General features: G+C 41.6%; 2 protein-coding genes across 3 annotated transcripts in view; both read left to right on the forward strand.

Moving 5' to 3' along the window:
- PGLYRP2 (peptidoglycan recognition protein 2) overlaps positions 1-9,934 on the forward strand; it is a 52,162-nt gene extending 42,228 nt beyond the window's left edge. For both annotated transcript variants that reach the window (XM_075206960.1, XM_075206959.1), the window contains exons 5-6: positions 8,184-8,478; positions 9,844-9,934. In XM_075206960.1, the coding sequence (XP_075063061.1) occupies positions 8,184-8,478; positions 9,844-9,852 (304 nt within the window). In that variant the 3' untranslated portion in view covers positions 9,853-9,934. The remainder of the gene's footprint in view (positions 1-8,183; positions 8,479-9,843) is intronic.
- Positions 9,935-10,026: 92 nt separating this feature from the next.
- RASAL3 (RAS protein activator like 3) overlaps positions 10,027-12,745 on the forward strand; it is a 60,368-nt gene continuing 57,649 nt past the window's right edge. Inside the window, exon 1 of the mRNA XM_075206958.1 lies at positions 10,027-10,767. Coding sequence (XP_075063059.1) covers positions 10,461-10,767 — 307 coding nt within the window. The 5' untranslated portion in view covers positions 10,027-10,460. The remainder of the gene's footprint in view (positions 10,768-12,745) is intronic.

The following is a 12,745-nucleotide window of genomic DNA, read 5'->3' on the forward strand; positions in this document are numbered from 1 at the left end:
ACACTTTTTGGTATAGTTGTGGAATAGCTTTACGGGAGAAATGGTGTCGCGATGGAATTCTGTAACGCGGACACAAAACCTCAATTAACTGTGAAAAACCAGCTGCGTTTATTGTGGAGATTGGACGCAAATCTAACACTAACATTGCAGCCATGGCGTCTGTGATTCGCTTGGCGACTGGGTGACTGCTGTCATATTTGCTTCCCCTCGCAAATGATTGTTTCACAGTTAATTGCTGAAATGTAGGACTGCTCATTTTATTAACCTGCCTCTGGGATGACGATTCACCCCCAGCAGCAGCAACAGCAGCAGCAGGACTAACGCTTTCTTCAGAGGAATCAATAATAGTGCCGGAGTCATCCAGCCTTAAGTGGGATGCCGGGCTAACTCCGAGCGCTACTGAGGATATTGATGAGGATGGTGTGGTGGGTGTATTTTGTAGCCGTCGGTATGTCGGTGAGCGGAGGGTCTTAGCTGATGAGGGAGTGCTTGTATTCTTTTGGGAAGAACTTTCAGCTTTTCCCAACACTTTGCCATGAACTCTCGTTAAATGGCGTAACATAGACGAGGTTCCAAGATGGTTAAGGTCCCTCCCTCGACTGACTGTGGCTTCACATACACTACAAATGGCTATACAATTGTTGTCTGGATTTGGGTAGAAATAATTCCACACATAAGAAGTGGATTTTTTTGTTTTATGCCCAGGCATGACAATGGCCTTTTTCTTGTCACGTGCCAGAACTGCTGCCACTGGTGCAGGACTTACACAAACAACCTCATCCTCATCAACATCCTCATTAGCGCCCTCGTCGCCTACACAAATCTCCCCCTCATCCTCTTCTAATTCCAAAGTGGCATCCTCAATTTGGGTATCACCGGCTACACTCGGGCTATTAAGGCACACATCAGCAGAATGCTCACAATTAGACATCCCACTGTTGGATGGACTCTCCACAGGGATTGTTGTCATTTGTGAATCAGAGCAAATATTCTCCTGTAATGCCTCACTGTTATCTTGCAGCTCGGCTTTGACGCGTAACAGTAGTTGTGCACCAATTGTAGGCTGGGTAACTTTTTGGGATCTGCCACTAATAGCCAAAGGTGAAGGCCTCATTCTCTCTTTGCCACTGCGTGTGTAGAATGGCATGCTTGCAATTTTTTTTTTATCGTCACTTAACTTTTGCTCAGTTACACTTCTTTTTCGCTTCAATACAGTAAATTTTTTTTTGGTTTTTGTTTTTTGCACTAATTTGAAAACACTCTGTTGTTTGACATCGCCTTGGCCAGATGACGTACTGGGAACACTAACATCAGGACTGGTGACAGAACCTGGTTGCTCATTCAGATCATATGTGGACTGCTTTGAATCCATTCTGAGCGCAAACCACTGGGGAGTGCTAAAAATTATTTAGTAGATACTGCTGACAGATATGACTTTTGACAGCCAGAAATATTAATGCACAATTAGGGAGGACACCCCAAAAGCGCTGGGGAGTGCCAAATATGAAGAAAAAATAATAAACCTCTATCCTCCTCTCTGCACTAGCGATTTTGGTTAGAGCAATTGCAAGAACAATATTGTATTCTCTGTCCCTGCTCTAATTAGCCTATGACTACACCCTGCTCTCTCCCTCTGTCAAATGGCGATGGATTGCTGTGGAGGCGTGTATTTATAAAGTTGAAGTATCGCGAGAACCGAGCCCCGAGATCCGACGACGTCACAATGACGTTCGGCCTCGATTTGGATTCGGAACGGGCGGGAGAGTACCGAGCTGCTCAGCTCGGTACTCGGATACCCAAAGTTCGGGTGGGTTCGGTTCTCGGAGAACCGGACCCGCCCATCTCTATATATAATACAATAGTTCTAATATAACATGAGCTTCATGGCAATGAACAATTGCTTATTCTGAAAACAACATAAACAATATAGTATAAATCATTTGGCTGATTTAACAGTGCTACACTGTATAAGTGACGCACTATGCAAAAACTATTATTTGTCAATGTTAAGTAAAATGCTACCCATGAACTGACCACTAGATGGCGCAGTTACAGTTTTGATGTCTATGTAGTATACCCAGTTTATATTGATTTTTTTAGTACAGGGAGTAGAGCAGTGATGGGCTTCCAATATATTATTGTCTTCCTATAGTGTCATCAGACCCCGTGGGGTAAATGTATCAAGCTCCGATTTTGAATATCCCGCAATTTTCTCGCGGGTGTTTCATCTTGCAGATGTATTAAAGTGAGAGAGATGTGTTTCTGTCAAAATCGCCATTTCCCAAATCAATAGAGATCTCCTGAGTTTGCTTTAAAAATCTCTAGATACAACACGCTGCTTCCAAGCTGTGAGATTAGTAAACACATCACTGTTACACTCCCTGTCTATACAGCCGGAGGTCCGGCGGCTGTCAAAAGTGTAAAAATAGATAAATGTTGAAAGAAAGAAAAAAAAAAAAGCATTGGGTCCCCTCGTCCGGGCACTATTTGTCGCGGTTACAAACAGAAGTACAGCTAGGAGTATGGTGAAAACACTCTGTTTATTTGCAGACAAGTATAACAACAGGTAGTCAGGAGTAGTGATAATTACCAGGTGCAGGCTGATGTAGGAAATAATATAAATGTCCAGAAACAAGCAGGTATACAGCTAATGCAGGGAAGCACTGGTGTGAACAGACTCCAGGCAGCATGAACCAGAGGAACAAGGCAGGAGGAAGAATCCACAGGTAACACAGGCTATGACATGAGAATAGGACAACAATAACCAGCCATGTGTGCTGGGGGAAACAGGTTTAAATGGACCACACCCAGGTGCATGGAATGATTGATGAACAGGAAGGTTTAACCCCTAATGCACACAATAGCAGCACCTCTGGTGAGTGGAGGTACTGCCAATACAATACAATAATAGGACAAAAAGGCAGGAGCTGCCATGCAAAGCAGCATGTAATGCATAAGCTGAGGGCAGATCGTGACACTATTAACCCTACTGCTGGGTGCATGAAAATCTGGAAAAAACTTGCGTGGGGTCCCCCCGATTTTCACATAACCTGCACTAGACAAACCAGCCGGGGTGGTTGGCACTATAGCAGAGGGACACGCGGCAGGGGTCCCCCTGCCATAATGACATACCAACCCCAGGCTGTTCAGCACTGGGCTAGATTTCCTAGGGAGTGGGGTCTAAAAAAAAAAAACCGAGTGCCCCCCCTCTAGGAATAACCAGCCCAGTGCTGAAAGTTGTGTCTGGAGACTGGAGGGCAGATTCAGCGGTCAGATTGTGGAAGCTGGAAGTCAGCACTGACAATGTGTTATGGCTTCTACTGGACTGATCGAGTAGTGGAGATTACAGTAAAGGATTGCCAGGACTAGCGATGTTCTTCCTTCATCCTTTGTTCCTTGCGAGTCTTGTGGATTTCTGTGCATACTGAAAGCGGGGTGACATTGAGAAGAACCTTGCTAGCACTGGATTGAGCCCAAAACAGATACCTCAGGGTCGGCTATAAAGAAATCTGTGTGTTATGTTACAACTGGTATAATGTGACTGATTTAATCCTTTCATAAAGGTCGATTTTGTGTTTAATAAACTTAAGCATTTCTTTCTCTGATAGTATAAGATTACGTTCCCTCATCCGCAGTACTGGAGGCGGGTGACAGGCTGACTTGGTGTGGTAGTCCAGGTACACTCTCCACCAGCCGTTGTGGGCAAATAGCCTGTGGTCACCTCGGTATTCTGATAAAGGCACATTAAAATAGTGTAAAGTTATACCAAAGAACCCGGTCTATCAACTCCTTGAAAATTTTGCTGTTAGGATCACAAATGTCCTATCCTTTCACCTACCTATTCTCCTACTAGGTGATTTCAACAAACCCACACTCTTTCTACTGCCACAAAACTTTTGTTTGCTTCCTCTCTTGATCTCTCGCAGTGGACTTGACCTCCCAAGTACTATGATGAATATTCCTTTGACTTTATCTTTATCAGTTTGTGCTCCATTTCTAGCCTTTTCAACTTCCTGCTGTTCGACAACAACCTCCTTCCCTTAAGTCTCACCTTATCTCAAGCTCCCCTGCCTGCAACCAAGTCCACATGCACACAGTGACATCTAAATGATCTTGGCCAGATCCACTTCTCATCTTCAATAAAACATTCCCTCTCTCCTATATCTATACTGTCCTTAACTAATCAGGCTGCTTATGTCAACCAACACACCAAGTCTCAGACAAGCCTTAACCGTGGCACACCAAACAAACCAGCTATCTACAAAGTTGCTCCCACACTGATGAGCACCACTGGTAGAAAGCTTACTCCAGCAGTGCCTTCCTATAAATGCTCCACTTCCGCCACACCTCTCTGAAATTTCCCTACAATGGCTCCTCATAGTAATGAGAATGGGGTAAGTGGCACTGTTAACAAAATGTAAGCATGCCTGGGACTTTCTCACTTTGGGAAGAATACCATTGGCACTTACTCTTGTATTCTTAAATGTTGCAGTGTGGCACTACAGTATATAAGTCTGTAAATTATATTGAATTATATACAGTATGTTTTGCATGAATGAGCTATAGTCACCTGGGGACTTCATATTACCAATAACTCTCACAGGATTCCATTCACTTTAAGTATGTCAGTCACCCAGTGCTACTGCTGTAGGTTATGGGACTTAATGTTAATGGAGCTACTGTCACTTATAGTCATCAGGGTGTGTGCTATCACAGTGCAGGGAAAGATAGGTTTCAGCCTCTCTGTTAAACAGGTACCAATCATGCAATGGCTGGATATCTAAGGACTGCCCTGATGAAGCCACATCAACGTGGGAACTGGACCAGGGATAAAAGAGGAGTTTGCCCAATCAATGGCTGTCTTATACCTGGACAGTACTGACACAGTGGATACAGCACCTGTTGGATAGTGTCAGCAACTCTGAAGTCTACATGGACCACATCACTTTTTGAGCCTGCCCACAGCCTGGAGATATTGGACTTGGTTTCCATCTCGTTGCAATAGGAGTGGAAGTTTGAGGCTCTTCAGCAGGGTCAGTGCTACCAAGAAACGGTGACTATAGTTTAAGAGGGGTTGTAGATTACGCAGTAGCACAGTAAACCTTACATCCTCTGATGCCTACACTTGTATGTGCCCACCAAACGTTGGATGAGATTGGGGCTGGATCTCTGTCTTGCTGGCAGAGGAGCAAAGGATCCCTTCATCTGATGACTTGTACCTAGGAAATGGTACCCAGGATGGCTTGTTAAATATGGTCTCTGTATTGTGTGTGCCTAGATTTCTGATGTACAATATTGTGCAGCGTCATTGAAATACACTTAAAAGTGCTATAGACACTTGGTGATTTTGTAAATAAAAATACTTTATTTTTTGTTGAAAAATACATGCCAAGGTGTGCAAATTTGTACCCACATTACCAGTACCAGGTAAGGAATAGGGGTGCAGTATAAGTCTGGTGCTAATTTGGTGGAGGAGTCATTCCTGGTTAAGTCCAGGTGCTCTCTTTACCAGTAAAGAGCTAGAAGGAGATCCAGTATTGTGACACTCACTATAGGCAGATATTTCACTGCAACTATAACACTACTTTATTAACTAATACCAGTTGCAGTATAATCACCACATTGAATGTTAAGTAACAAAACATTATACAAACAAACAGCAGTGGGTACACATATGACAAACAGACAGATAGCTTTAATGGTAACCTGGCACTGTGGAAGAACTCATCCAAAATCACTGGCAGATCCACTGCCCAAACCCCATGGGGCCTTAGACAACATTCTGGTTTAGGCCCCCTTCCTCCTCCATTTGTCAAAAAAACTAAATATAAAAATGTGTTAGAGTATTCTGGCCCCGCAGTGCCCACTGGGCCCTTGGCGGATGATCTGGCTATGATACTGCCCGATGTTGCAGAGGTCCAGCCAAGGTGACACCCCACCCTGGGCACACACCTGCTCCAATGACCTTTGAATGTGTGCCACTTTTACCTTCTGGGGATAAGCATGTCAATGATCTTGTCATGGCAGTCCAAGTGAGCAGGGATTACGGACCAACAAAGTGGCGTCGGCAGAGGAGCAGAAATTTGCACAGGCCAATAAAAGTTGTAGGGTGGAGTGTTGGCGTACTGTGCAAAATACGAAATAGGCACAACAGTGCTCCTAGTTTGCGAAGCAGAGCAAAAACAAGATTTTGTTTTCAGGATATTTTTGAATAGAGATAAAGGAGTGGATAGGCAGATTTTTGTCGGCAGTCCTTGCTATGCGGATGGGTACACAACTATTTCAACTCTGCAAAAGTTCTTGAATTTTACAACAGCTCAGAGATGGTAGTCTTTGGGTCTCATTCTGTACTTATATTGGAACTGATTCTGTCCCTCCATGTTGGACATTGGTGGAGAAGTGCATGTGTCGGTGGGTGTACTCTGAGCAATTTAATAAAAATCTTCACACATACAAAATACCACATGTAACAAAAACAGTCCCGAAGGCCCCCTTACTGTCATGTATACCTTAAGCATAAATGACGCTATAAGTGTATTGCCTATCTACACACCTACATGTCTCCCAAGAGTGGAGGGTGTAGGTTTGCAATAATGTGCATCGAGTTCACTTTGTAAATAATGTTCATTATGTTTAAGTTATTTAGCTTGACTATAGTTGCTCATTAAGGCCCCGATTCATTAAGGAACGCAAATGCCGAAATGTGCAGTATTTTGCGTTAAATTGCTCTGTACATGTCCAGAAACAAACTATGCACCAGAGAAAGCAAGTGTATCCAATTCATCTTCCAGCGCCAAGAATACTTACAACAGGCTACGGTTACATGGGTGGAAGGGGGAGGGGACTGGCCGTATGCACATAATCAATGTACACTAAGTTCAAGCGCAACAGGGTTCAATTCAAGCTGTGGGCATCTCTAAGTTACGTGTTTTTCTGTCGTATCACTTGCATCAGCTACATTGCAGGTGTACGTGCCAAGGGATAGTGATGAAGGACAAGTATTTATGCTAGAACATGTGTTTGCAATCAGCAGCAACTATAAAAATGCATCTTATGTACAGTAGCCATTAATAACATCCTAATAAAAGTATTTTATAGGGGGATTTTTTTTAAATGTTTTATCATTAATGACTATATTATTACCAGGTAACATTAATGTAAAAAAAGATTTGTGTGAGTTCTGTTGGGACTTTATATTCCACATATGTATAGGACATATACTTGTGTCTGTCAGAGCAGAGCGCACCTAGACCCGTATTCACAAGAGACGTTTCTTCAGATCCACTTGTAGGTGAATATGGATGTGCATATGCCCCAATTATGTGCTTTTTTTTTAATAAGCTCATTTTGCCTGCCTTAATGGATCAGGCCCCAACTGAGGAAACTGATCTGACTTTACATATCAGTAATAAAGGTATTCATTACCTCAACATAGTTGGTGTCCAAGCATTCCAAGTTTCAGAACTATAGAAGTAAAATACATTGTTCAGTGTTAACCTGACATTCTACTGCAGCTCTGCTAAATGGTAAAGCAGTCTCCATGGGAACAATGTGGAAAGTGTGAGTGGAGACAGAAATCTTCAGCATCATCATCATTTATTTATATAGCGCCAACATATTCCGTAGCGATTTACAATTGGGGACAAACACAGTAAACTAATAAACAAACTGGGTAAAAAGACAAAGAGGTGAGAAGGCCCTGCTCGCAAGCTTACAATCTATGGGACAATGGGAGTTTGATACATGAGGTTAAGTCTACATTTTGCATTTCGGTCCAGCCAGACTGCAAAGGTAAAAGTGACTCATAAGCTAAATGATCCTGTCACACAACAATGTTGGCCTTGTGTGAAATTGTGTAACGAATGGTAATAGGGTAATGTAGTGAGGTAAGAGGGTGGTTGAGGAATATTATAAGCATGTCTGAAGAGGTGGGTTTTCAGAGAACGCTTGAAAGTTTGTAGACCAGAGGAGAGTCTTATTAGAGGAGAAATGTGCTGCTCCACAGTGAGACAGGAAGGATGTTAAGAAATCAGGTATTTGTGACCAAAGTCAATGTAGTGCAAAGCATTGAGAAGACAATTAGTGAGGTTAGAAGAGACACATTCAACATGAATAATCCATGCAATATAATTAGCAGTCACATGTTTATTCCAAATCCATTTCTCTTTTCGCACCTTTCCTAGCTTTGTGGCAGGATCTGATGGATACCTCTATGAAGGACGCGGGTGGCACTGGGTTGGGGCTCACACCAAGGGTCACAACTTTATAGGTTACGGGGTGAGCTTCATTGGAAATTTTATGTCATCAGTGCCTGAGAGTCGAATCATGAATCTGGTGAAAGATCGCTTCCTGAAATGTGCTGTCAGGTCCGGTTACATCTCCTCCAACTACACCCTACAAGGTCACCGGCAAGTAGGTATAACATCCTGTCCAGGAGATGCTTTGTACCAAGAGATCACCAGCTGGGATCACTTCAAGGTAACAGAAAATCATAAAAAAACCTTATTCTTATATTTAATAAATAAAAATGAAGATATTTGTCATTGATGGCTAGAAAACAGGTATATTGTGTCATGAAGAAAAGGGTTGTAGAAAAAAAGTATTCTCCCAGTTCCATGACAATTCAGGCCACTCAAAATCTATCATTTTAAATTATTTATTTCCCAAAGTTGCTGCAGTTAGAATAACACCCTTGAATAAATATATAGTAAGATTTGACCTCCCAGTGGGATGAGAACCAGACCTATCGAGTAGCTTCTAATCAGACATTCTACTCAACCTATTATAACAAAAACCAACAATAACAACCAAAACTAATCTCAGAGCTACTAATAGGGAACAAGAAACAATAAAGTAAAATACAAAATAAAAATAGTGGAATATAAACTACATAATCTAAAATTTAAATTGATGTCTCTAAGTCACTTGCTCGAGAGGGGAAACATCTTTTAACATGCTAAGATTAAATCTGGTTTCTTAGTTCTTACTTACCTGTGGTGCTCCATTGGTCCTAGCAGCTGGGTCCTTGAAAGTCCCAATGTGCTACTACTGCACTGCAGGATACTTACACCTACACCTGCTAGATTAAAACAGGCAGAGCTATAGTAAATGTCCCTCCTCTAATGCAAATGCCATTCACATTCACTGGGCTGTACACAGGGCATCAAGTAAGCATTAATCTGGCAGGGAGACAAAAATATACAGAAGACAAGTGTGGGTCCATTGGAGGCTGAGGAAACCAGGTGGATCAATGGGCATCACAGGTAAATAGACACCAGGGGGTAAATGTATCAAGGTGAGAGTTTTTTCGGCGAGTTTGAAAAATGGAGATGTTGCCTATAGCAACCAATCAGATTCTAGCTGTCATTTTGTAGAATGTACTAAATAAATGATAGCTAGAATCTGACTGGTTTTTCAAACCCGCCAGAAAACTCTCAGCTTGATACATTTACCCCCCCCCCCTTCCCCCCGATTTGTTGTTAGCATAGTAATCACCATCTAATACTACATTTTTGGTTAGGTGTTCTTCTTAGAAAGGAACAAAAAGTAAGTGTTTCACAAATTTTTTTTTAAGTCTGATGTATTACCTGTGCACACAGATTTTCCAAAGATCTTAACCCCCCTCCCTGGAAAACATCATCCTCTTTAATTCGTGGAGGCGGCTCAACTTACATAAAAACAAGGTCTTAAAAAAAATAGATTGGCAGATGCTGATTCATTTAACGTGTACTACGTATGTGTCACATGTTCAAAAACGTAATAGTACTTTACCTGTCACAGCTGTAATACTGTGTAAGTTAGATGTTTTGGAATACAGTCATTTTTATATTGTTTTCTTTCTAGGAAACCTGAGGAAGATTTGTCATCTCTTACCCGCCTAAGTTTGACACATCGTTTGTTGCACTTACAATAAAGTTTGATGCTTTGAAATAAATTTCTTTGAATCATGGCTTATTTGCATAATACCACAGTCCCACCAACCCCTCCTCATCAGACTGAGCAGCTAAGGATTTTTGTGACACCACAGGTTAACTAGTATTTGAAAAAAAGCACCACAAAACGTATATTTCCTGTCTTGAGGCAGATAGTGTGAGGGGGATTAGATGAAACTGAGATATAGAGAGAGACTGTGACAGAAAGAGACAGATTAACGGGTTGTAGACAAGCCAATGGGCTTCATGAGACAGGGGGGTAGGCTGAAAGGAAGAGGGCTAGACAGAACAAGTGAGAAGATCAGAGGAAGTAACAGACGAGTGCACAAACCAGAGGAGGTGTCTGCATGACACTGAAAAGTGGATGGGAGTGGAAATACAGCAGTCACCGTAAAAAGGTGAACAGTAGATAGAGGCTAGAAGGAGGTTATTGAGAAAAAAGACAGTCTTTCGGTTGAATGTACACTGCAGGAAGACCCAGTTGGTGAGAACACAGAGCAGAGGTTTCATCATTATCTCAGATACAGGATGGTAGAACCTTGTGAGGACCTAGAAGCCCCACAGTTGAGCATCCCAGAGCTCTCTCCTCTGGGTTCTTATCAATGGAAGAAGGATTCCGGACAAAAGCGTAGTGTGTGGGGCCAGTTCCAACGATGGAGATCCTCTCGTGGTACTCAGTCCAAGGAATCCCAAAAAAAGACGTTACAATTCTTTAAAAAGTCAAAGGCTTCCAATGAAACCAACACAGGGACCATTTCACGTTATCTGCGCTCAATGTCACTGCACAATAAGGGACGGAAGAAAGACACCATTGAGGCAACCGAGGTGATAGAGGGTAAGTAGTGACAGGATCTTATTAGGCTGTGAAAGATTCTAGCAGGATTATATCCACTCAATTTGTGTCATCTGGGAAAATGAGGGGCAGGGGATTTTGGGACATGTAGCCAGCCTTAAAGCACTCAGACAGAAGATGTGGGGTAAAATAAATGTGTGACAATTATGTAGCCTCGCTTGTAACATATAAATGTAATAATAATATAATACAATGTAAAAATAGAGTTTGAGGAATATCATTGGTCCAAAAGTTGGTTTAAGCTATTTGTTATGCTAGTAACAGCATGTAAACTGGTATGGGAATGGAGCCCATTGGTTCCAATGCACCATACCCAATAGTATATGCGCTATGGAGCGTTTGTGTTGTGGTGCTCTTTGGTGTACAATGTTCCATGTACTTGTATCCACAGAAAGTGAGTGATTGATTATGGTCAATGGAGTGTTATCCAATGCTCTCCCTGATCATAAGTGCAAGCGGTCATTCACCCTTGTTTGACATGCGTTATCACCAGCATTTATCATCTGTTTTATGCACCCTTTGGGGAATCAGCCTAAGGTTGCATAAAAAGTGCCAAAAAAAATGCTGAGACATACTTAAGATTGGTTATAAAAATATGCACTTTTCAGTACATTCATAGACATGCATGTTATCAGACGTCCAGACACAAATCATCAGAGAACGCAGATCACCCTATAAAGCTACTGATGCCACAGAGCACTAACACATAATAATATATAAAGTAGTCCTTTTGCATTTGAAAGTTTAAAAAAAATATACACGGAAAATGCAATTTTGAATATTCCATAAATTCAGAATGAAAAACAAATTTGTTGATGCCAAAGAAAGTGTTTGTTCATATCATTGCAATTTGGTAAAATGGGACAGGGGATCTCTTTTGAACACATAAACCCCTGTCTCTATTGGACATATGCTGTCACTGTGATTTGAGGAGGGGCAGGCTTGCTTGAGATGTCCATTTATTTTTAGGTTTAGGTTTTGTTTATTTTTAAATGAATGCAAACTTACACCTCCCACTACTGTCCCAATTTAGTAAGCACAGTCCCGTATCTAATGGGACTGTCCCATTAGACATAACCCATAACCCAGCTGTCAGATTGTTAGGAGATATATACCATTCACCATTGCTTTGCACTGCAGAGCAGCGTTGGACAGGTTCCATGTCACAATACAGGGGAGGGGAGCAAAAGCATTAGCCCCTGTTATTGTATAAAAATGACAACAGATAAATAAACTAAAAGTGACTCTAAGGGTTACTTCATATTGAGGTCATAGAGGGCTATTTATGAACATTGCTCACAGGTACAAATGTTCAGTATCCCATAGTAACCTATCAGCTTTATATGTCTACTGCATGTGTGACAATGAAAACCACGTCTGATTGGCTGCTATGGTTTAGTAGCTTTTAGTAATGTTAGCAAAGAATCCTCGTGTTTTATAAGAGTTTGCACCATTTTTTAAAAAGCAAAAGAAACACAAAAAAACAATGCTCCATATTTAGAGTGTTATTCAATGTGTTGTCAAACAGCAACAAGAAAATGTGAGAATTTTTATATATGTTATTAAAGAAGTATGGGAGTTATAATTTAAGTAATTTGGATAGAATTTAGGGTCTATGACAGAGATCGTTATCTAAGAAGATACGCCCGTACACAATTGTAATTCTTGTTCCAAACAATCTTTAAACTTTTTAAACTCCCTTAGTGTCACGGGGAATATAAGCCATTACCTGAGGTAGAAAACGGATTATCTGTTTGTCTGCAGTGACTGGGAAACTTCTGCCACAATTACTGTGTGGTTTCACAGCAAACGGAAATGTGAACATGTTTCCTGTCAGCGACATGCAGATAATCGGGCCTGGATTTATGCTTTTTGCCACACTAGGCCATATTTTTGTGCTCCACTTGCCCCTCCCCCACTGTTTTAGCTCTCTACCTGTCAATCTCTCGCTGCATATATA

The sequence above is a fragment of the Mixophyes fleayi genome, chromosome 4, assembly GCF_038048845.1.
Source record: "Mixophyes fleayi isolate aMixFle1 chromosome 4, aMixFle1.hap1, whole genome shotgun sequence".
NCBI lineage: Eukaryota > Metazoa > Chordata > Amphibia > Anura > Limnodynastidae > Mixophyes > Mixophyes fleayi.